The 25,344-nt window shown below is 42.9% G+C and overlaps 1 protein-coding gene across 1 annotated transcript in view; it reads left to right on the top strand.

The window, feature by feature from the left end:
* Window positions 1-25,344, top strand: part of LOC120928194 (teneurin-4) — a 307,285-nt gene that overhangs the window by 153,848 nt on the left and 128,093 nt on the right. The window contains exon 10 of the mRNA XM_040339303.1: window positions 13,709-13,894. Within this exon, the coding sequence (XP_040195237.1) occupies window positions 13,709-13,894 (186 nt within the window). The remainder of the gene's footprint in view (window positions 1-13,708; window positions 13,895-25,344) is intronic.

Raw genomic sequence — 25,344 nt, 5'->3', positions numbered from 1 at the left:
AAGAATTCTTCTCCTGCCCGGTCCTCCACTCTAATGAAAAGACTGTTAACACAGGAAATAAGCGAGACCCGTCCAGTGCTCTGACATCGCCCCCTGCGCCATGCCTGGTCACTCTGGGGACTTGGTGCGATTTTTAGCTTTTCCTTAATCCTCTGCCATTGAAGCTGCTTTCACAATATTGTCAAAAGGTCAAATGTGCAATCTGGGAGGAAAAAAAAAGAACTTCAGAAACATTGTAAAGACTGTCCAATTTTTTTTTTTTTTTTTTTTACAATGCTTGCGTTTTTTTCTCCTTTCTGTATTGGCCCCTTGTGATAGCTGCGAAAAGGACAAGTGTTTTTTTCAGATCTTGAAATAGAGGGAGGTCAAAAGCCAATCATGGCCCCTGGCAACGAGTCTCCTTCTCAAGAGCCGTTCTTTGAAATCTGCAAACTTGGACACCCATTCACCGCTTCCTTTTTTTTTTTTTTTTTTTAATGTTTTTTCTTTTTTTCCTCCTGCTTTACAGCGTTCAATAAGCATTGTCTTATTGATTTAGCGAGGCTAGGATTAGAATTTATTAAATACATGGATGTGTGTTTGAACACAAAGGAAGACCAAGTTCACTGTCCCTCTGAGCAGCAGTAGGAATAATTAATGAAATATTGAATATTGATAATTGTAGATCACAGCCAGGTTGTTATGTCATATCAATGTGTGTTGTACCTTTTTTTTTATTTAATTTTTTTATTGCTTCTGTGCTGCTTTCTGGGGGTTTAAATAGATAGTAAAAAAAAAAAAATCCTATATCTTTATTTGTCATTCTCAACCACTTCAGCCCCAGAAGATTTAGCAGCTCAAGGTCCGGGGGAATTTTTTGCGATACGGCACTGCGTCGCTTTAACTGACAATTGTGCGGTTGTGAAACACTGGGCCGGATTCAGGTAGAATTGCCCATTATTTACGGAGGCGCAGGGCAACGTTTTTGCCCTGCGCCCCCGCAAATTTGCTCCGCTGCCCTTGATTCACGGAGCAGAAGCTCCGTGAATTGCGCGGGCGCGCCAGCAAAATGCCCGGCGCTAGAGCACGCAATTTAAATGATCCCGTAGGGGGCGGGAATCATTTAAATTAGGCGCGTTCCCGCGCCGATCGTAGCGCGCATGCTCCGTCGGGAAACTTTCCCGACGTGCATTGCGGCAAATAACGTCGCAAGGACGTCATTTGCTTCAAAGTGAACGTGAATGGCGTCCATCGCCATTCACGATTCACTTACGCAAAGTACGTAAAATTCGAATTTCGCGACGCGGGAACGACGGGTATACGTAAAATGCGCGAAAACCGCCGTACGTAAACGACGTAAATTGCGTACGCAGGGCTCGCGCAACGTTGTGAATCGGTGTTAGTATGCAATTTGCATACTATACACTGAGCACAACGTGAACGCCACCTAGCGTCCACCGCAAGAATGCAGCCTAAGATATGCGGGCATAAGAGCCTTATGCCGCGCAGATCTTAGGCTGCAGTCGGCGTAACAAGGTTCCTGAATCAGGAGCACTCGTTACGCCGGGGCAAGTAAGCAATTGCGCTGTGTAACCTATGGTTACACAGGCCCAATTGCTTCTTGAATCCGGCCCACTGTACCCAAACAAAAATTAAGTTTTTTTTTTTTACCCACAAATAGAGCTATCTTTTGGTGATATTTGATCATCTCTGCGTTTATTTTTTATTGCGCAAAAAAAAAAAAAGAGCGACAATTTTGAAAAAATATATATATATATTTTGTACTTTTTGGTATAATTAATATCCCCATATTTTCTTTTTTTTTTTAGTCAGTGTAGGCTGATGTGTATTCTTCTACATATCTTTGTTTAAAAAAAATCGCAATAAGCGTATATTGATTGGTTTGCGCAAAAGGTATAGGGCCAGATTCTCATAGAATCGGCGGCAGTGTAGTGTAAGCCTTTTACACCACGCCACCGCAATTTTCTCGAGCAAGTGCCGTATTCTCCAAGCACTTGCTCCGTAATTTGCGGCGGCGTAGTGTAAATGGCCCGGCGTATGGCCGTGTAATTCAAAGGGGGCGGCTTGTATTCAAATTAAGCGCGCCCCCGCGCCGATTGAACTGCACATGCGCCGAGCGGAAAAATAGCCCAGTGCGCATGCTCCAGCTCACGACGGAAAACGACAATGACGCCGACGTGAGCGTCATTGACGTAAAGTCGTATTCGCGGACGACTTAGTAAAACGACGTAACCGACGGAAAAAGACGACGCTGACCCGACGCCTTACTTAACATGGCATACGGCGGACTGGCGTAAGGTTACCCCTCATATAGCAGGGGTAACCTTACGCTTACGGAAACGACGACGACGCGCAAATTTGTTCGGGAATCGGCGTATCAGGCTCATTTGCATAGTCAAATGAGAACTGAACTTAAACGCCGCCTAGCGGCCAGCGTACAATTACATCTAAGATCCGACGGTGTAAGTGACTTACACCTGTCGGATCTACGCGAAAATGATTCTAGGAATCATACGCATAGATACCCGGGGCCAAAAACAGAGATACGACGGTCTTTCCTGAGATACACCGTCGTATCTCTTCTGAGAATCTGGCCCATAGCATCTACAAAATAGGGGATAGGTTTATTGCAATTGTTTTATTAGTAATGGTGGCGATCTGCGATTTTATCAGGCCTGCGACATTATGGCGGACAGATCGAACACTTTTGACACATTTTTGGGACCATTGACAGCGATCCGTGCTATATAAATGCACTGATTACTGTGTAAATGTCACTGTTAGGTCTGTTTAGACCCCTACTATTTAGACGCTAGTCCCATTTTTTGCTGGATTGAGAAATGATTTATTTATAACAGGTATTTATATAGTGCCGACCAGGCCTTTCTTTCAGGGGGAACTTGGGGGAACTCAGTTCCACCACCTCTGGCTCAGACCCTTTGGTGCCTGCTCACCACAATCACTTGTAAACACAGAAGTCTGGTTTCTGTGTTTACAAGTGACAGCTCTGCACTCTGTGTGTAACCCTTGAACTCTGCACTCTGTATGTAATGCAATCCTGGTATTTAATGCTCCTTTAAGACCCTTCTACTGTTTGTGAAATCTGAACGTGGTCGTGGTTGAGTTCCTGCACCTATTTTCTGAGAATAAAAGCTCTGGTGCCGACAATTTATGCAGTGCTTTACCTATTGTACATTTCCATCCGTTCCCACCCTCAAGGAGCTTGCCTTCTAAGCAGGGCCAGATTAAGAACATCATGGGCCTGGTGCTGAGGATTTTGATGGGGCCTTTTATAAATAATAAATAAATGCGTGGGAATGACATAAACACAGCCCGGCCAAGGCAAGTGACCAAAGACACAGAACCCAGAAGGAAGACCGGGTGAAGATGGAAGCGCCCGGGCCCCGCCGGATTCATCACAGCGCAGCACTGGAGGGCTCAGTCTGAAAATGTGTACACTAATGTGCTAATATGCTGTGCATACTTGTACATTGTGGCATAACCTACCCCAGGGCCTCTAAAAAATAGTAATGTCAGGAAAGTTTACTATCGCTCTTTTTTTTATTTATAGCACAAAAAATTAAAACCGCAGAGGTGATCAAATACCACCCACCAAAATAAAGCTCTATTTGTGGGGAAAAAAGGACGTCGATTTTGTTTGGGTGCAGCGGCGCATGACCGCACAATTGTTAGTTAAAGCAACGCAGTGCCGAATCGCAAAAAGTGCTCTGGTCAGGAAGAGGGTAAATTCTTTCGGGGCTGAAGTGGTTAAAACCATATCAAATTTTGGAAGAGCTGGAAAAAACATATATAAAAGTCCCATTCAAAATCACTTTAAGGCAAACATTGCAATAATGAATGAAAATGTGTGGTTGCTGAAAATACCTTGCTTTCCCGATAACTGTGTCCCCAGAGAATTGTCAGGTAAACACAATGATCTAGTGGGTAGGAGCCACTTCCCTCCTGGTTATCATGTTTTTTTTGGTCGGTTACTGAAGGCTGAAGTGGGTTTCCATGGAAACCCTGAATTCACATGACCTGTTATATAGATGGCCAGTTATAAAACTGTAATATGCGCAATGGGTTAAGCAAACTGTACTTGGCAAATTAAGTTTTGCTCTTAAGAACCTATTGTGTGTTGTTATCTCATTATCTCTCCAAACCCCAGTAGACGGCTTCTATACTAATCAGGTCAGCTCTAATAGAAGAAAATAGAACTGGCTTAGAGCAAAGCCGCTTGCTACAGCCTGCCATATAACGAGTCATGCATCACTCAGTTCAAGAGAAATGTGTGTACGTTTTCCTTTCTTCTAAAGATGGTGGTAGATGGATGGGCAGGAACAATGTGATAACCCTTAGGTTAAGTTTTATTCGGAGCATTGCTGAGTGCTTTACAAACTTATACACAACAGTCGGCTGAGCATGTATGGTTATGTCAATGGAAAAAGGTGAGGAGGGAGGGGGCAGAGAGCCATCTTATGTCTGCAGGTATCTTAAATCATGAGCCGTCCACGGTTTGTTGGCCTAAAGCTTGCATGTGTATGCAGGGCCGCCATCGGGAATTTTGGGGCCCCTTACACAGCTTCAGACATGGGCCCCCTGGAGCAGAGAACCGGCAGGGGAGTCGTGATTTGAGAGGCGGGGGGTGCTACAAATTGAGAAGGGGGCACCACAAATTCAGAAGGTGGGTGCCGCAAATTCAGAACCTGGGGGGCGCGAATTGAAGCCACGGGGGGTGCTGCCTCAGCAGATTGAGGTGGGGGAGCTGCCAAAAAAAAAGTAGGGGTTCTGGTCAGGCCCCTTACAGGTGTACTGCCTTTACCCCCCTGATGGCGGCCCTGCATGTATGCCAAGCTTTGACTTGATATTCGCTATGAAAGACACTTTTTTTTACACTTTCCGTCAAAAGAAGTTGGATGTGAGCTTTTGGTCGGATATTCCGACTGTGTGTAGGCTCCATCCAACATTTTCTGACAAAATTTCCACCAGCAAAAGATTGAGAGCAGGTTCTCTTTTTTTTTTTTTCAACAGAAAAAGTTCTTGTCGGAAATTCCACTCCGAACTGCCTATTGAACTTCATTGATCTCGGCTCGTTGTACGTCATCGCGTTCTTGACAGTTCGAAATTTCCGTCAAGATTTGTGTGACCGTTTTTATACAACACAAGTTTGAGCCAACATTCCGTCAGAAAAAATCCATGATTTTCTTGTTGGAATTTCCAATTACTACTGATATCTTGCCCCATGTACAGCCGCTGCATGCGCAATAATTTGTAGTACTCAGGGGGTTCTTATCCCCTTGCCTTCTCATCCGGGCTGGAATTCGTTTATGCACCCCCTTTAGGCCTCTCCTATTGTGCTACCCACTATTAAAACAGATGAAAGAACAGAAGCACACTTCTCATTATTTGTAAATTCATCTCATCAGAGAAGAAAAACCTTATTAATAAGTCAATAAGTTAATAGTCCTCTATTTTAAAGCACATTGTAAATTGTATTAAGTTGAAATAAAAGCTTAAGTGCTTAAAAATTTCAACAAAAAAGGGTCTGTTTACAATGCTTGACAGGTTCTGGAGTATTTATTGAAGTACGAAATGAAATGATCACAGCGGGTCATCATCAGAATGCTTTGCCATGTTCGCGCTATAGTGTGCTTAGTCATAAAGCTTCAATGCAAAAAGTGGATGAGTTTATTTTCACTTCAATAAATACTCTGAAAACTAGAAAGTATCTTGCGCGAACATTTTACTTTTGAAATGCGTTGACTTTCCAGCTTGTGGAGCTAGTGATGTTCCTGCAACAAGGCTGGGGTGGATGGCGGTGGCCGGGCTCCCAGGCGGCAGTGAGATTTGTTTTCTGATGCAAAAAAATAATCATTTTATTTATTGAAACATTTCAGTTGTCTTGGAAACGCTGCTTCTTTTTATGCAAGGAAACCTGTGCTGGAAAAATGTTGAAGGGCTGCTGCTGTTGACCTGTCCATCTAAAATGCTACTTAGAAAAGCAGATACTCATAATGCTTTTGTACTATGTGCCTAGCATAATTCAATATATTAAAAGACCTTAAAACCAATCCTCCATATAATATGATAATGAAATGACAGTTCAAAAGGAGAACGCATTCTGAGAGTTATCCGAACACATGAATCAAAGTCCGGCACTTAACTGTTAGGCCGAGTTTCTCGGCAGAATTCAGCCAGAAACTCGATGGGAGCCGTATTCTGCCGAGGAAACCGGTCGTGTGTACACATTTGGCCGAGGAAACCGACGAGGAACTCGTCAAGCCAAATAGAGAACATGTTCTCTATTTCCTCGTTAGTCAATTAGGAAACTTGGCTCGCCGAGATCCTCGGCGGCTTCACAAGAAACTCGACGAGCGAAACTATGTGTTTTGCCCGTCAAGTTTCTCAGACGTGTGTACAGGGCCTGAGAGATATAGGTGGTCCTCAAATCCACAAATGACACCCAAAGCCAGATACAAGTCCAAAGGAGAACAAAGATTTGCAGTCCAAGGACCTAGACTGTGGAACGCTCTACCAACCACCATCCGATTGGAGGTGAACCACTTGGCCTTCAGAAGAAAGATCAAAACCCATCTCTTCTGAGATCAAAAAGTTCAGAGGCGATTCAGTGGGCATGTGTTGCGCTATATAAGTTTCTCACTCACTCATTTACTCTCACCTCAAAAGCTTGAAAATAGGAGATACACCTTTACTGTTTAGCCATTAAATCAATACACATGCAAAATCATATCTCTCCACAATGTGGGAAAACGCCAAAGGACAACAATGTATCCATCTCCTGCCATTTATAATTTATGTGTTTATAATTGGAAGTCAAGGACCCCCTACTAACCTTCCTGGGACAAAACCCTCACCCACCTCTCCAGTAATTTAAAGAAAACGCCCATGTGCTCCTTTAAACCCAATAAAACCATGGTCGCGATGTACCAGGTCTCAAATCTTCTCTCTATGGACTGCAGACTATGAGAATCCTTCAAGTGCCCACGTTGCTGCCTGGTGACCTGGACACCTCCCATTGGGTGCAGGTTCAGGGTGCTCACAAGGTTCTTAAGTGACAGTATAATAACTTCAAGACAAGAGGGGGACAACAAAACCAGTCAACGGTGGACTTCAGTCCAATCTTCACTCCCAGAGGAGGCAGGGTAGGTAGTCAAGTGACGGCATATTCAGGTAAGTCGAAAAAGGCTGTTAGCCAGGGGTGTCCAATTTTTTGACCTTCCTGGGCCACTTTGGAAGAAGAAGAATTGTCTTGGGACACACTTAAAATACATATAGCTGGATTCAGAAAGCCCTCCTTAACTTTGCGGCGGCGTAGTGTATCGTGTTTACACTACGCCGCCGTAAGTTAGCGAGGCAAGTACATGATTCACAAAGTACTTGCCTGCTAAGTTACGGCGGCGTAGCGTAAATCGGGCCGGAGTAAGCGCGCCTAATTCAAATTCGGCTGAGGGGGCGTGTTTTATGTTAATGGGGGGTGACCTGACGTGATTGATGTATTTTACGAACGGTGCATGCGCCGTCCATGTACATATCCCAGTGTGCATTGCGGCAAAGTACGCCGCACGGTCCTATTGGTTTCGACGTGGACGTAAATTACGTCCAGCCCTATTCACGAACGACTTACGCAAACAACGTAAAATTTTCAAATTTCGACGCGGGAACGACGGCCATACTTAACATTACTATTCCAGCTATTTGATGGAATAACTTTAGGCCTGAAAATGCCTTACGTAAACGGCGTATCTTTACTGCGTCGGGCAAGCGTACGTTCGTGAATCGGCGTAACGACTCATTTACATATTCTAGGCCGACCACAATGGAAGCGCCACCTAGCGGTCAGCCTAAAAATTACACTTTAGGATACGACACTTTCGGCGCTCGTATCTGAGCCTAATTTAAAGCGGGAGTTCACCCAATTAAGTTTTTTTTTTTCTCTTTTCCCCTTAGATGTATGCTCGTTTTGTCTAGGGGAATCGGCTAGTTGTTTTAAAATATGAGCAGTACTTACCGTTTTCGAGATGCATCTTCTCCGTCGCTTCCGGGTATGGGTCTTCGGGAGCGGGCGTTCCTTCTTGATTGACAGTCTTCCGACGGTCGCATCCATCGGTGCGGCTCTATACTGAGCCTGCGCACCGACGTTCGGCTTCTTTCGGAAAATCGTGACGCGATGGATGCGACCGTCGGAAGCCTCTCGGAAGACTGTCAATCAAAATAGGAACGCCCAGTCCCGCAGCCCATACCCGGAAGCGACGGAGAAGATGCATCTCGTAAACGGTAAGTACGACTCATATTTTAAAACTACTAGCCGATTCCCCTAGACAAAACGAGCATTCATCTAAGGGGAAAAATAGTTATGTATGGGTGAACCTCCGCTTTAAGCGTATCTGGTTTCCAGAATACGCTTAAATTTGCGTCTGCGCAGATTCCGAGTTAGGTCGGCGTATCTACTGATACGCCGGCCTAACTCTTTCTGAATCACCCCCATAATCAATAAGATTAGCAGAAAGTCTGGTAGATCACAAGTTAACGTTCACTAATATATGTGCCTTTCTGAGTAATAAAAACTAAATATTTTTTTTATAATTTTTTAAATTATTATAAAAGTAAAAGAGGACAACCTAAAACGAATGCGAATATTTAACACTGTTTTTGATAAACTAACAAATATGGCTCGATGGATGTAGTCGCAATTCTCAATGAATTCTTAAGATGCTCATCAAATATTTTGGTTCTAATTTTTCCCTTCATGTGCTTCACAAATATAGGTACTTGTCTCCCCTTTCATTTTAATCCTAGTAGCTCTTAAAGCGGGGGTTCACCCATACAGAACACTTTTTCCCCTTAGATTCCTGCTCGTTTTGTCTAGGGGAATCGGCTAGTTGTTTAAAAATATGAGCCGTACTTACCGTTTACGAGATGCATCTTCTCCGCCGCATCCGGGTATGGGCTGCGGGACTGGGCGTTCCTTCTTGATTGACAGTCTTCCGAGAGGCTTCCGACGGTCGCATCCATCGCATCGCGATTTTCCGAAAGAAGCCGAACGTCGGTGCGCAGGCGCAGTATAGAGCCGCACCGACGTTCGGCTTCTTTCGGCTACTAGTGACGCGATGGATGCGACCGTCGGAAGCCTCTCAGAAGACTGTCAATCAAGAAGGAACGCCCGCTCCCGAAGACCCATACCCCAGAAGCGACGGAGAAGATGCATCTCGAAAATGGTAAGTACGGTAAAACAACTAGCCGATTCCCCTAGACAAAACGAGCATCCATCGAAGGGGAAAAGAAAAAAAAAAAACATCATTGGGTGAACTCCCGCTTTAACCGTAGGAAGGTCCTCATGCTTTTCATTTTGCGCATACAAATATAGACCTGTCAGAAATCACATACCTTTAAGATGAGCAAAATATTCTATCTTGAGAACATAGGGTCTTTAAAAAAAAAAAAAAAAAAAAAAATTAATGAAATTCCGTCAGGATGGCAGGTTAACAAGCTACACAACAGACTTTGCAGCTCTCGACTGCATTATCACTGATTTCTCCTCGCATTGTTTTCACACTTAACTAGTTTTTAATTAAATATGACTTCTGTAACATTCAGCGGAGGAGAGTTTGCTGCCCACCCCTCCCCAACTCTCCCATTCGGGTTTTGCCTGGCACAAAAGCTTTTTTTTTTTTTTCGGTGTGACAGAATTAGGCAATAAATAGGCAAATCAATCAAGAGAGACCTTTTACAATTTCAGGTCCCGTCTTCACTCTCCCTTTCACTTCCCTCTTCTTTGTAATCGTCTTATAAGATTCTTATTGTCTGAGAGGATTAGTGCTATGAGCTACAGGAATTCTTTCTCTCTTACAATACGTATGGAGAGGTATTGATGTGGAAACTCCCCATGTGTTGCCCACCAAACTTGTTTTGGAGAAAGAGGATCTTCTGATCGATCGTCTGCATCAAGTGCGTTTGCTACAATTTTTTTTTTTTTTTTGGTAATCCTCTGTGGTGTTATTGATTTAAGGATTTGTAAATAAAACTTTTTTACTCTCCTTTCTCGTCTGGACTATTTTAACTCACTGCTGACATCCTGAGTTTTGATAACAATAGTCAATTTCATTCTCTTTTATATGAAAAATTGTCTTTCTGTGATATCTTTCTAGTAATAACTAGACAATTCTTGTTCGTGGTTTTATGATGAAATTCCATGCTGCTTTTCTTTCCTTTTATATATCTTTTACCTTTTGTGTTGAGCTGTAAAGAAATGCCTTTTTTCTTCCTTTAGCTGTTTAGCTACATAATATGGCCTATATGAGCTTGGTAGACATCCCGGGCCAGATTCACAGAAGAGATACGACGGCGTATCTCCTGATACGCCGTCGTATCTCTGTGTTCCGGCCGTCCTAACTATGCGACTGATTCATAGAATCAGTTACGCATAGATAGCCATAAGATCCGACAGGTGTACTTTACTTACACTGTCGGATCTTAAGGATGCAATTCTATGCCGGCCGCTAGGTGGCGAGGCCATTGCGGTCGGCGTAGAATATGCAAATGACTAGTTACGGCGATCCACGAAGATCCGCGCGTTCGTCACAATCCTGTACGTCGTCGCTAGTCGTCTTTACCTGTCGCAAAGTTACACCTGCTTTAACATGGCTTATCTTTAGATCAGCCATGTTAAAGTATGGCCGTCGTTCCCGTGTCGAATTTCGATTTTTTTTTCTTTGCGTAAGACGTCCGGGAATACGTAACGCACGTCACATTTAAAAAAACGTTGGTGCGCCGTAATTTCGCGCAATGCACGTCGGGAAATTTGAATTCGGAGCATGCGCAGAACGTTCGGCGCGGGAACGCACCTAATTTAAATGGTGCCCGCCCCATTTGAATTAGGCGGGCTTGCGCCGAGTGGAATTACGTTACACCGCCGCAAGTTTACAGGTAAGAGCTTTGTGAATCAGGCACTTACGCTGTAAACCTGCGGCGGTGTAATGTAAATGGGATACGTTACGCTGCCGCAGCGTAACGCATTTCTCTCTGAATCTGGCCCATCATTCCTAAACCATGGGCATTAATATTGAGATCCCCCCCCCCCCCCCAACACTTTGAATCTATAACAGCCTACACTCTTCTGGGACCAATTTCATGAACGTTTTGGAGTGTCTCTGTTGTATTTGTGCCCACTAAGCCAAAAGAGCATTTGTGTGGTTGGGTACTGATGTTGGGTGAGAAGACCTGGCTTACAATGCGAGTTCTAATTCATCCCAACGGTGTTCCCTGGGGTTGAGGTTGGGGCACTATGCAGACCATTTGGCTTCCTCCCCACCAAGCCAAAGAGCAGGAAAACTGTTGCAAGGTTAAAGGAATTAAAAAATTATCCTGGATTTGAGATTATACACCCGCTGGCCACTTTATTAGGTACACCTTGCTAGTTTTGCCTTCAGAACTGCCTTAATTCTTTGTGGCGTAAGTTCAGCAAGGTGTTGGAACATTCCTCAGAGATTTTGCTCCATATTGACATGATGGCATCACGCATTTGCTGCAGATTTGTCGGCTGCACATCCATGATGCGAATCTCTGTTCAACCACATTCCAATGGTGCTCTATTGGATTGAGATCTGGTGAGTGTGGAGGCCATTGGAGTACAGTGACCTCATTGTCATTAAAACCACAAGATCTCATAAAAATCCTTCAATTGGGATCTATACACTGCGCCTCAGAAAAATTTAATACATATAGATATAAATAAGCATCCGCTTTCAAAGAACAGAGCATATAACATTTTTTATCAGTTATAAATCAATAAAGGTAAACAGTAGTGCTGAGAGTCGGTTCACACTAGGGCGACACGACTTCCAGCGCGACTTTCAGAGGCGACTCCGACACGACTTGAGCATGAACCACAGGGCGATCTGGGGCGATTTACAACACGACTTGAAGTCGTCTCCAGGACATGAGACTTTCCAGTGGCCAATCAAACAACAATCAGCTCTAGGGGAGGGAGAGGTTTGCCTGAGAAATGTATGTTATCTTCCTGGAAAGTCGCTTCAGTTAAGACAATGATCAGACTTGGATCAGACTTGGAGGCGACTTCCATTGAAATCAATGGGTACAAATCGCCTACATGTCGGATTGAAGTAGTACAGGAACTTCTTTTGAAGTCGGAGCAACTCGAGTCGTGTGTATTAACACCGCTCCCATTCACTTGCATTGTTTTTCTCGACAGCGCGACTTGGGACGACTTGAGGCGACTTCAAGTCGGATCCCAAGTCGCCCCAGTGTGAACCGGCTCTGAGGGTAAAAATTTACAAACAACTCATTCAGTTACACACCAAATAGTGATAATGTGCAAAACAAAAAAGTCCATAAATAAAACTTGATAAAACAGAATTTTATTGACAGCAGCCGGAGCCAATGGCTGCGCTGCTCTATCAATCGTCCAATGAAGAGCTGACTAGAGCTCAGTGAAAGCTACGCGGGATCGCGCCCAATGAGAATTCGGGTCTCGGGTAAGCAAAACGGGTGCTCAGGGGGACCAGACAGAAAGGTGTTTTTTCACCTTAATGCAAAGGCTGCATTAAGGTGAAAAAAAAACAAGCTTTACAACCCCTTTAAGTTGTAAAAGGAAGAGTTATAGGGGCAGATCCACGTACAGCGGCGCATTTATCCGCCGGGCGTAGCGTATCTAAGATACACTACGCCGCTGTAACTTACTTTTTTTTTCCGAATCCACAAAGAATCCGCGCCGTAAGTTGCGGCGTAGCGTATCTTTGGCGGCGTAATAGCGGGGCATTCAAATCTCTGTGATGGGGGCGTGTTTTATGTAAATACGTCGTGACCCGACGTAAACATCGTTTTTTTTTTTTAACTGCGCATGCACCGTCCGTGGGGGTATCCCAGTGCGCATGCTCGAAATTAACCCGGGACAAGCCAATGCTCACGATGGTGACATCATTCTACGCAAATCCCTGCGAGGCGGGAACGACGGCCATACTTAACATTGAGTACGCCTCATAATAGTAGCTTTAAATATACGCCGGAAAAAGCCGAACGCAAACGACGTAAAAATAGGCGCCGGCCAGACGTACGTTCGTGAATCGCCGTAACTAGCTAATTTGCATACTGGACGCGGAATTCGACGGAAACGCCACCTAGCGGCCGCCGAAAAATTGCATCTTAGATCGACCCGAGATGCCGTCGTATCTTGTTTTGAAGATACAAAACAAAGATACGACGTGGGAAATTTAAAATTACGCCGGCGTATCAATAGATACGCTGGCGTAATTCTTTTGTGGATCTGCTCCATAATCTCTGCAAGCTTTTTTTTTTATTATTATTCATTTTAAATACAATACAAAAACATTTTCCAAAAAGACAATTAAAGAGAAACATTAAAAACAAAGAGAGCTTATTCACGACACAAAAGGAAAGGGATGTCAAACATATATAAAAAGGTTAATTCCTAAATCCCAATTCTATTGTCATAACTAAAAATAAGAGCAATGTTTTTATAGCCGTTGGAGACATTTTCAGCTTCTTTTGTGTTGTCAGGATAGAATGTGATGGCAAAATCGTTCCATTGAGTTAAACAGATTAACGGGAAAAAAAAATCTCAATCACTCTGTTGGAAACTATTTTTGCTTGAGCTCCACTTTTTGGTTATTATTTTCATGTTCTATTTGCATTTTTTTCTGCTCTCCAACAGAAATCTGCGCAGCGGATTGTGGAGGTCACGGCATGTGTATCGGAGGCAGCTGTCGCTGCGACGAGGGTTGGATGGGAACTGCTTGTGACCAGAGGGCCTGTCATCCACGATGCAACGAGCATGGAACGTGTCGAGATGGCAAATGCGAATGCAGCCCCGGCTGGAATGGAGAGCACTGCACCATTGGTAGGATAGACGAAAGATCAAATGCATTTGAAATGTTCAAAATTGAAATGCTCCAGGGAGTGAGGCATGCTTTCAGTATTTTAAAGGAGTGTCCTCATGGCATGTTCGGCTTCGTCCTGGGTTCTCAGCTTCATACATATTCCATGTTGGGTTGTATCAAAATGTCCTTTCATTTGGTGGTTAGAAGACCAATAAGTAAAATTAAAAAAGATGCATGTTCAAGTTACAATTTATGCCTTTATCCATTGCAATACCTCTACTGTAATTAAGATGCATAAAGATTCAGGCCCCTTTGGTATGACTCTCTCCCACGCTTTGTCAGAGTGTTCATTTTACCAGATTAAGAGATTGAATAGAACTGCAGTACACTGTGAATATTGATCCACAGCATTATTGATTTTGTCCAGTTTTAATATTCCCTTAAAATCACCTTGCTAACTACGCTGAATAATAAACCCTGTTTATTGTTCTATTGGTGTATTACGGGGTCGGCCCCCCGTCCAAGCTGATCGTGGTCAGGTGACTAGTAGATCGTGCCCTGAGAGATATTAAATCTCAAATCGAGTAAACTGGTAACACCTTGGAATGCCGAGCTGACCTCTGCAGAACCTCCACAATGGTGGAGCCTTATTTGAAGCAGTGCAACTATTTTTCACTCGAAGTGGGGCTGAGAGGTGGTTGCGGTAGCTGCTACAGCTTCTGTAGTTTTGGCTTTAGTCCCCGGGTCTATTATGATAACTTGGTTGCGTTTGAGTCGTTGAGGGGTGGGTGTAACTAGATAGAGTCCAGTGTGCAGAGCAAGGGTGGAAATGGGGTTGAGATCATGGGTGAGCAATTGTACCGAAAAGGGCTCGGTCTTTTAGAGCAGTGGTTCTCAACCCGGTCCTCGAGTGCCCCCGACAGGCCTTGTTTTTAGAATTTCTCTTAGATAAAATAGCTGTCCAAATACCAAGCTATTGACTCTGATTTAAAGCATCTGTGCAAGATAAAGGAAAACCTGCAAACATGGCCTGTAGGGGTACTTGAGGACAGGGTTGAGAACCATTGTTTAAGAGGGCCTGACTTTCTGAATCTTGACCAGCATTTCATGTTTGGCCAAGTTTTACTTTACTCTAATGTTGCCTACTTATACACTAAATGACCAAATGTAGAACACCTGACCATCACTCATTTATATGAGTTTGGTTGGCATACTATTCCAAAACCGTGGGCATTACAAGCTGGTCCCCTATTGCAGTGAAGGCTCTCCACAAGGTTTTGTGAGTCTGTGGAAATATGTGTCGTTAATTAAAAAAAGCATTTATGAGGCCAGCTTCTGATGCTGGATGAGAGGCCTGGCTTGCAGTTAGCATTCTGATTTATCTCTGATTCAGTGGGGTTAAGTTCAGAGCTCTGTGCAGGCCACAAGAGTTCCTTCACATCAAACTATGTCTTTACAGAGCTGGCTTGGTGCACATGGGCACAGTCACGTTGGAACGAAAAAGGGCCTCCCTAAACTGTTTTTAGAAGGTTGGAAGTGCACAGTTTCCTGAGAATGTCTTTGTATGCTGTAGTATAAAACTTTACCCCTTACTGCAATTACATGAACTCAGAGGTAATCACATGTTTTGGCTATAAAGTGTGATTATGGACACATTCCACTTTTAGACCTGTCCAAGAGCAGATACTGTGAATACCTTTCTTAGATAGAATTTTTTTTTCTGTGCATCCATCTGAAATTGTTTACTTTTCCAGACTTTGGAACCTACCCCCACCATCACCAGCTCTAGGCGTCTACATGAATGTCCCAAATGTCCAATAGTTCAGCAATCACTAGTAGGAAAACACCAGAACTTGCATGCTAATGCTCTGCCCATCTCCTACCATTGTTGCTGCTTCCTGAAGGTCAATGAGGCTGACTATTACACTTGGTGGATAACAGAGAGGCACAAGAGGTAGGCCAGAGCATGACCATGCAAGCTGTGGTCATCAGTTAATTAAAAGAACGAGTTTAAGGGATCAGAAATGCCCTCAAAAATAAACTGGGCATACACCTACGCACCTTAAAGGGTTTGTAAAGTTAACAGTTTTTTTTAGCTTAACGCATTCTATGCATTGAGATAAAAAACCTCCTGTGTGCCACAGCTGTCCCGGTGCCCTCTAATACTTACCTGAGCCTCATCTCTCTCCAGCAATGTCCATGAGTTCCTTGGCCATCCAGGACTCTCCTCCTGATTGGCTGAGCCTGCCATTGGCTCCCGCTGCTATCAAGTCAGTTAGCCAATCAGGAGAGAGAGGGGATGGGCTGAATCGGGGCTCCATGTCTGAATGGACACAGGGAGCTGTGACTTGACTGCTTGCTGTGGGGGCACTCAACAGGAGCGAGAGGCCAAGATTACAGAAGAGGGACCCAAGAAGAGGAGGATCCGGGCTGCTCTGTGCAAAACCAGCTTCACAGAGCAGGTAAGTATAACATGTTTTTTATTTTTAGAGAAAAAAAAAGACTTTACAATCACTTTAAGGTCCCCGAATGGGGGGCCATGTGTGAAGAGGTCACATTCTTCTTCTGGAAACCTTGAATTATTGATAGTGTAGACGTTTTGCAGATGACTATTTGATCCTTCTTCAGGCACAAACAATTTTTCAGCACCAGTTTTTACGTTCTCTTTTTTGCAGTTGAAGTTTGTGTTGATAAAGTCCCAACGTCCATGGGTTAACCTGATTTATGAGTCCCACTGTAATAACAGGCCTGTTTGTGGCCCAAAGCTTTATTTTATAGTATATTGCTATGTATTGACGGAGCATTCCATGCACCAGCAATCTGCATCTGATTACAGCGCAGACACAAGGCCAGACAGTGCAATAAATACACAATTTATATTATACATTTATATGCCATTGCTCCGGTGAAGGGCTTATTACTGCTGTACATCTATGGTGTAACTGCTATGGAGGGCTTTATTTATACAAGACCTTGTATGTGAAGGCATCAAAAGAAGGGTGCATGGTGTTCTTTCCTGTTACCTAACAAATGCCTTGCAAGGGTCTATTGAATCTGAAGGCTTGTGAGAAGTATTTTCTTTCGGGTTGCTGTTGATGGGCTTTTGTTCATGTCAGAATAGCTTTTCTCCCCTAAACAAGTCTTTGGGAATGCAAAAGAAGTTTGAAGGAAGTGGGGTGTAGGTCAAATGCACCTGTCAGCGAAATTTTAGTCGCCTCAAAAGCATCTTTAAGTGCCCGTTCACTCCAGTGAGAGCATGTTGTGTGAATGATGGGTGCACACTGTTTGCGTTGTGCTTGCACGCAGTGATGCGTTGTAACGTTTTGGGCATTGCTGTCCATAAAAATGCAGTAGGCCTACGAGATACGTAGAAATAGTTTTTTTGCTGTGTGGCCAGCTGCTATCTGACCGGCTGCCTTACACACTGGCCGAATGTTGACCTTTTTTTTTTTTTTTCAACCGGTTGATGTCACCCAGCATTCGGCCCATGTGCACAGGACTTTACTCTCACTTCAAATTCGAAATTTCCAAAAAGCATTATCAACATGAGTTGAAAATGCATGTTAGCGCAGAAGAAAGCACACTGCAGAGCTTAGTGGGGAGAGCTCTGGGAACTGATTGGAGGAAAGCCCCCCCCCCCTTCCACATAAGCAGAGGAACAAAGAAACTTGCAGAGCTGTACGGTGAATAGACCAGCTCTCTACTTTTATATCTCTAAGTTCCCTCCCCAACAGAGATTTCCAGCTGCTTTTATCTCCTGTGTCAGAGAACTTGTCAGAAGTGATCATGTTGATATCAGAGGAACAGAGCGGCAGAAAGACACAGAACTTAGAGCTTTGGAGAGAGATAAGTGAACACTGCAGATATATGTGCCCAGGTCATATTTCTTGAATGGGGTTTACAACCACTTTAAGCCTAGGTTCACATTGATGCGATTTGACATGTCAAATTGAATGCCAAATCGACGGTAACTGCCGAAAATGGCACCGTCCAAATCTGTGTGATGCCACACCGATTCCCAAATGTAGTTTCTGTACTACTTTTGGCGATTTCAGGGTGCGATTTGTATAGACATTTGTGCAGGGACCACTTTATTTTGCACTAACCGTAAAATTTTCACGACAGGCTTTTCGGAGGTCTTCACAATTCTCAGTCCAGGCATTGCAGAAGACTTTCAAAGGTTTAGCTAGTCCTGAAAATGTAACTGTTGGTGCAACTGTTTTGTTGCAAGTGCACTCTTTAAATTTGCTGTATTCATGTTCTGTATGTCCTGCAGAACATACACAGTGGATATAAAATGTCAGGTTTCTGTGATGTAAAAAAAAATTAACCAAAGATAAATAATTTCAGAACTTTTTCCACCTTTTAATGTGACCTATAAACTGTACAACTCAGTTGAAAACAACTCAAACTGAAATCTTTTAGGTGGAGGAAGTAAAAATAAAAAATAAAATGATATGGTTGCATAAGTATGCACACCCTTAAACTAATACTTTGTTGAAGCACCTTTTGATTTTATTACAGCACTCAGTCTTTTTGGATATGAGTCTATCAGCATGGCACATCTTGACTTGGCAATATTTGCCTACTCTTCTTTGCAAAAACACTCCAAATTCATCAGATTTGGAGGGAGTCTCCTGTGCACAGCCCTCTCCAGATCACCCCACTGATTTTCAATGGGATTCAGGTCTGCGCTCTGGCTGAGCCATTACAAAACTTTAATCTTTTTCTGGTAAAGGCATTCCTCTGTTGATTTGGATGTATGCTTTGTGTCGTAATACTGAAAGATGAAGTTCCTCTTCATGTTCAGCTTTCTAGCAGAAGCCTGAAGGCTTTGTTTCAATGTTGACTGGTATTTGGAACTGTTCATAATTCCCTCTACCTTGACTAAGGCCTATTTTCCAGCTGAAGAAAAACAGCCCCAACGCATGATGCTGCCACCACCATGCTTCACGGTGGGTATGGTGTTCATTTGGTGATGTGGAGTGTTGTTTTTCCACCAAACATATCTTTTGGAATTATGGCCAAAAAGTTCAACCTTGGTTTCATCAGACCACATGCTTTTGGGAGACTCCAGATATGTTTTTGCTAAATTTAGCCAGGCTTGGATGTTTTTCTTGGTAAGAAAAGGCTTCCTTCTTACCAAGAAGCCACTCAAACTCATAGCCCAGACATATGTAGAATATGGGAGATTGTTGTCACATGTACCACACAACCAGTACTTGCCACATGTTCCTGCAGCTCTTTTAATGTTGCTGTGGGCCTCTTGGCAGCCTCCCTGACCAACTTTCTTCTCGTCTTTTCATAAATTTTGGAGGGACATCCAGTTCTTGGTAATGTCACTGTTGTGCCATATTTTCGCCACTTGTTGATGACGGTCTTCACTGTGTTCACTGTGTTCACTGTGTTCCATGGTATATCTAATGCCTTGGAAATTCTTTTGCACCCTTCTCCTGACTGATACCATTTACCAATGAGATTCCTCTGAGGCTTAGGAAGCTCTTTGCGGACCATGGCTTTTTGCAATGTTTGAAAATGTCAGGAAAGACCTACTTGAACAGCTGAACTTTATTTAGCGTTAATCAGAGGCACTTTAAATGATGGCAGGTGTGTACTGACTCCTATTTAACTTGAGTTTGACTGTGATTGCTTAATTCTGAACACAGCTACAACCCCAGTTATAAGAGGGAGTGCACACTTATGTAACCACATTATTTTAGTTTTTGAGTCCCCCTAAAAGATTTCAGTTTGCTTTTCAGTTGAGTTGTACATTTAATAGGTCACATTAAAGGTGTAAACATTTCTGAAATTATTTATCTTTGTCTCAGGTTTTTTTTTTTTTACATCACAGAAACCTGAAATTTTAACAGGGGTGTGTAGACTTTTCTTTTTATCCAATGTAGGCTGCTCTAAAGGAATTTGTAATATTTTTTCAGACTTGTGGACTATGTGAATGTGATTTCCTTATATTTTTATTAATGTGCATCAATGGTTTTAAAAACCCTGTTTTGTGTAACGTTTCATATGTACATGAAGGGGGCGCCCTTTTATGCTCATTGGGCGTCCTGCTTAGTGGAGCTGCACAGTGATTATGCTTTATTGTTCCTCCTTTCTCCCTTTGGATGAAAGTGATTTCTCGACTCAGCATCTAGTCATTGGTAATTGACTTGTCTGACATACGGACAGCTGCTAGATAAAGGGGAGGAAAAAAGAATAGAATGGTGTCTCATAATATTTCCTCCTTGAAGACAAACTTTAGTTACCCTTTAACTCCTCACAGATTGTTTTTTTGGGAATAGAGATTTCCAACAGTCATACTCATTGAGTCTCACAAAAAAAAGTGCATTCGCTGACCTTGTAAATTTTATTAGCTAGAGAATTGGCTCGATAAATTTATTGAATCTAAGACAATTTGGCAAAGTCATAAACGTCACTGAGAATAGCAGGGAGCAGTGAGAAGAGCGGAAAGTCATAAGAATCAGTAATATTGGCACAGATGAAAGGACATTGACTCAGAATGATGTTAAACGTGCCGGTAAGCGCTTTCCTTGTCCTTGTGTAATTTCTGCTTGCATGGCATTCCCTCCGTATGTGTATGTGTGTGTATCAGTCTTTATGTGCATCTATGTGTCTCTGCCTTAGTCTGCTTTACTGCTGGAAGAAAAAAGGCTTATGATCCATTGCTGCTCATCTTTAATGCATTTGTAATGTCTTTATAGGACTAGAAAGCATCCATAAATAATGGGATTTAAAGGGGCTTTCCATCTTCAGAGGACTTCAATCTATTGGCTTGTACAGGCTTTGCTGCAACCTTTTCTAGATACAAAGCTGTCTCCTTTTTTGCTTTTCTTTCTGTCCTTGAATAAAGGATTTTTTTTTTTTTATGGTTGGAACCCCAAGCTGCTAAATATGAATCCAAGCAGTGGACTCATCAGAATTACGTTAGATCTAAACGGCTCTGAACTTTTTATAGCTGGAATAAAAACAACGAAGGCTAATGAGATATGCCTAACTTTATTAAAATATTCCAAAATAAAGAAGAAAAGAATGTTAATTTAATCTCAGAGTTTGAATCTTTAGAGGCACATGGGTAGGCCATGAGTAGATCCCAAGTAGTTCCTAGAACAACCTTTCTGAACCATTTTAACATGGAGGAACCTTTAAAATAACTTTCCGGTCTCAGAGAACTCCTGCTAATAATTGCTGTATCTAAAGTTTATATTACCGTATTTTTTGGGTGTATAGCGCGCTCCCGCGTATAGCGCGCACCCCTAAAGTTGCCCGAATTCCTGTGGAAAAAATATGTTTTGTACTTACAGTTTTGGTGTCTTGCGCGGCGTCCATCGGCGGCCTCGTCGGGTCCGGCGTCCGTCTGCGGATTCGGGTGTCCTCTTCGTCGGGTCCGGCGTCCTTCTGCGGCGTCCTCGCGTCCGCCCCGCTTGTTTCCCACGCCGAGTTTGAATACTGCGCCGACATATACCGAGCGCAGTACACTCGTGTATCGTCGGGCAGGCTCGGCAACTCTCGCGCTGATGTCCTGTACGCTCAGGACGTCAGCACGAGAGGCGCAGAGACTGCCCGAAGATACACGAGTGTACTGCGCTCGGTATATGCCGGCGCAGTATTCAAACTCGTGGCGGGAAAGCGGGTATCGGCGTATATCGCACACCCACGATTTTGCCCTGATTTTCAGGGCAAAATAGTGCGCGGTATACGCCGATAAATACGGTACATTAGTTTGATAGTCACTGTTGGGGATGCTCCTTACATTCGTGGCCAATGGAGAGACCCTTCACCTTACAGATAGCTAAAAAGATTACTGGTGTCGGTGGTTATTTATCTAATTACTCATTGCTTAGGGAACCCCTAGCAACCTCTGGTGGAACCCTAGGGTTCCACAGAAACCCCTGTTGAGAATGGCTCTTTAGAATTATTGTTTACTATGCCCCCATCCTACAACTCCTTAACCTAAACAAATATTAGGAACATGCAAATTTACTGATTGCTCAGGGAACCCCTAGCAACCTCTGGAGGAACCCTAGGGCTCCACGAAAACCCTGGTTGAGAATGGCTCTTTAGAATTATTGTTCGCTATCTCCCCACCCTACAACTCCCTGACCTAAACAAATATTAGAAACCTGGGAATACATACCTTTTTGCCTGATACAGTCACTTTTGCAAATTATGACACATGTGTTTAAGCAGAGGCAGTGATTTGTTGCCTTAGTTCAAACCGATCCCACCCCTGCTGTGGTTAAGATTTGGAAACAGAGATCAGACACCTACCGGTGTTTAATTAAAAAGAAAAAAAGTATTCCTTCAACTGACACCAATAATGGTACACTATTTCTCCCACTGACACCAACAATGCGTCACTATTCCTCCCACTGATACCAACAATGCGGCACTATTCCTCCCACTGATGCAACAACGGGGCACGATTTCTCCCATTGATACCAACAATGGGGCACTATTCCTTTAACTGACACCAATGATGGGTCATTATTCCTCCCACTAATGCCAACAATGGGGCACAATTCCTCCAAATAAAACCAATGATGGTGTGTTGCCAATGGCCACAGTCTCGCCCCCCTAAAGCCTAAAGGACAGTAAACTGGCCCTTTGCTTAGAAAGTTTGGAGACATCTGCTTTAGATAAAGGTATCGGAGCTATAAAGACAAGCCAGTATGTTAACGTAATCTGAAGGTAGATCCCCTTTCTAAGACAAGCCTCTGAGGCCATTCTGCCGAAATGACAACGCACATTTGCGCTAATCAAGTGAGTTATAATTTTTACTGCCCAAATCTGTATATGTAAAATCATTTTTTTTTAATGGTCTCAGATGCTTTTTACTGGAATCCCATGACAGACAAAGGCCTGGAACACAAAATGTGCACAGATAGTTATGTTGTGGTTCACATTATCATTTTACTTTGTTTGCCTCTTTTTATTTTCCTAGTAGGATTTTCTGATGATAGACCGGAGACATTTCTTAGCTGTGTACTCACCGCCTAGTGCTTAGAGTTTGGTTTTATAGATGAATTCACAATGTCGGTAACCATAGACATTAGATAAATATCTGTTGGCCACAAAGGATAAAGCAATCCTTTATTCATATAATTATAACATGAATATTGCAAAATAACATCTGCTGTGTAAGACTTTAAAGAAAATCTTTACTGAGAGAACATGTAGGCTGTCCTTGCTGACTGTGTTCTCAAAATGCTAGTTGGCTGGCTTTAATAGTATAAGACACTTATCTGGGACAAGAAAGCAGCCTGGGTAGTCAGAACACATTGAAGCTATTAGATTAGCGTGGCTAGCATTTTTTTTTACGGTGGTCAGCAATGGCAACCATCATTTTTCTTCTTTTGACTGATTTTGTGCGCCCTAACGCATAAAAAAAAACACAACATGCCTACATAAATATCTCTGAGCACTTCCTTTTGGTGAAGATCGTATTTGGAGGCCCTATATTGCACTCACTTCTGAATTTGTAGCAGGAGTTACGTGAAGAGGGCCCTTCCTGACCTTCTCCTGAAAATTCTTTTTGCCCGAATTTGGCTTTAGTGCCTCCTGATTTAGTCACATAAGACATCCCTAATATGACTTTGAAAGTTTAGCCTTTGGATACGTATGACACCCAGGAAGCTAGTACAGAAAGAAGTCAGCTTTGGCTGTCTCCATATTTCCTTCCACCAAGCCTCACTGGGCTGGTAACTCTTGACATCCAGTTGACTTCTACTCCACCTAAAGCCATGCTAAAAAATGTAACACAAAAAGTGAACAACTAAAAGACCTCTCTATGTCAAAGGTTGAACGCAACTGTTAAAAAAAAAAAAAAAAAAAGCTAGCTATAGATGACTCTATTTTTATTTTTGACCTGCTGGATTCCTCCATCCGCACAATGGATTGAGTAAACCCCCCACTGAGACATTGTCTGACTGCGGGGACTTTCCGTTGTCAGATTACACTAATTGGCAGCTGTTGATCATAAAAAAATTCCAATAAGCCCATTTGACAGAAGTCAATCATTACGTTGGCTTGTGTCGAGCGGGAGTTACCACACATGGATCGACATTGGGCCAGTCCCTACTAAACCAGCTGAATTTCAATTAATCTTTAGCCAGCTGTAATAAAGTACTTTTAAGGAAAACCAGCTAATAGAAACAGGGACAATACTCTTATCTTCGTAGGAAAGCGGAGGAATAGAGCATTTCTGACCAAGCCATAGTAAAAAGTTGACTGTAGCCCAACTTTTGTTTTAAATTTCTTTTTTATTAAAGTTTTCAAAAATAGAATGCAGTTATTAGTGAATAAAATTAAACAGACTGAGATTTATACAAGGGCATCCATTGATTGACTTGGGTACAACCGGAATGTCGGATTTCTAACATGCAATTATTGCCAGAGCTCTAGCCGCTAGCAATAATCATTGTGTTCTTCTGGCAGTGACGGCTCCCCGTAATACCCCCCCCCCCCCAGTGTCGGTCAGTGTTGATGGGGGGAATCAAGCAATAATCACATAATCTGTGGACTGCCTTAGATATGTAGGTAACAATGGTCATTTTAAGAGACGTCCTATACTAATTGTTAGAAACTTGGTTTGGCCCATATTTTTAATGGCTACTACTCAAAAGTGAAGACATACATACTAAAAATGTTTAAAAGGGACCTAAAGTTATCTCAAAATATTTTCAACACGATTCTACCATCATTCCATTCATCTACAATATCCTCAAACACTCTGTGTTGCGTAAATTTACATATAAATCAAGAGAAAATTAAAGATTAAGTAAAGCAAAAACAAGCACACTAAATTTGTGAGGCATAACAATAACGTGAGGCATAACAATGGCCAAGGTAAGCGCGGAATACAGTCGTTCTATCTGACAAGGTGGCAAGTGGTAGGGCTCCCAGACAAGGTTCTTGACACCGCCTGTATCCCAAGCAGCAATATAACTCCAAGACAAAAGTTCTTGACTGAGCAGATGGAAAACCTGGTGTCCTAAACAGCAGCATGGTCTACCGTAACCATTAGGTTGGGTACAAGTGATGTGTTTCAGGAGCTCCCCCATTCTCAAGGCTGGCATTTTGCACCAAAAAGCTGTGTTTGCTACTCATACATTTAACTTAAAACCCTGTTTGAGTTTTTCCCAAGGCCCTGGCCCTTTGCAGTGAGATGTATCTTCATGTTTTGTTCCCCCCATATGAATATTCCTTTTTTAACATGATGGACGAAATAATAAGACATTCCTATCCATAAACTCGGTTAAATCCAAATCTCTAAATACTCACAAGAATACTCATCAGCTGAATGGTTCTACCCTTCCTTTTCTGTAAGGATCGGGTAGGTTTTGTGCTGTACTGCCAAGCAGGGAACACAAGATGCACAGCCGATTTAGGGGATGTGACAAGAAAAAAAAGGGATCAGCTCTGTTATTGAGCCTGGATACCGAAAGGGCTTTTG

The sequence above is a fragment of the Rana temporaria genome, chromosome 2 (assembly GCF_905171775.1).
Source record: "Rana temporaria chromosome 2, aRanTem1.1, whole genome shotgun sequence".
Taxonomy (NCBI): Eukaryota; Metazoa; Chordata; class Amphibia; order Anura; family Ranidae; genus Rana; species Rana temporaria.
Note: the sequence above shows the minus strand (reverse complement) of the source record. Positions and strands in the feature narration are given on the sequence as shown.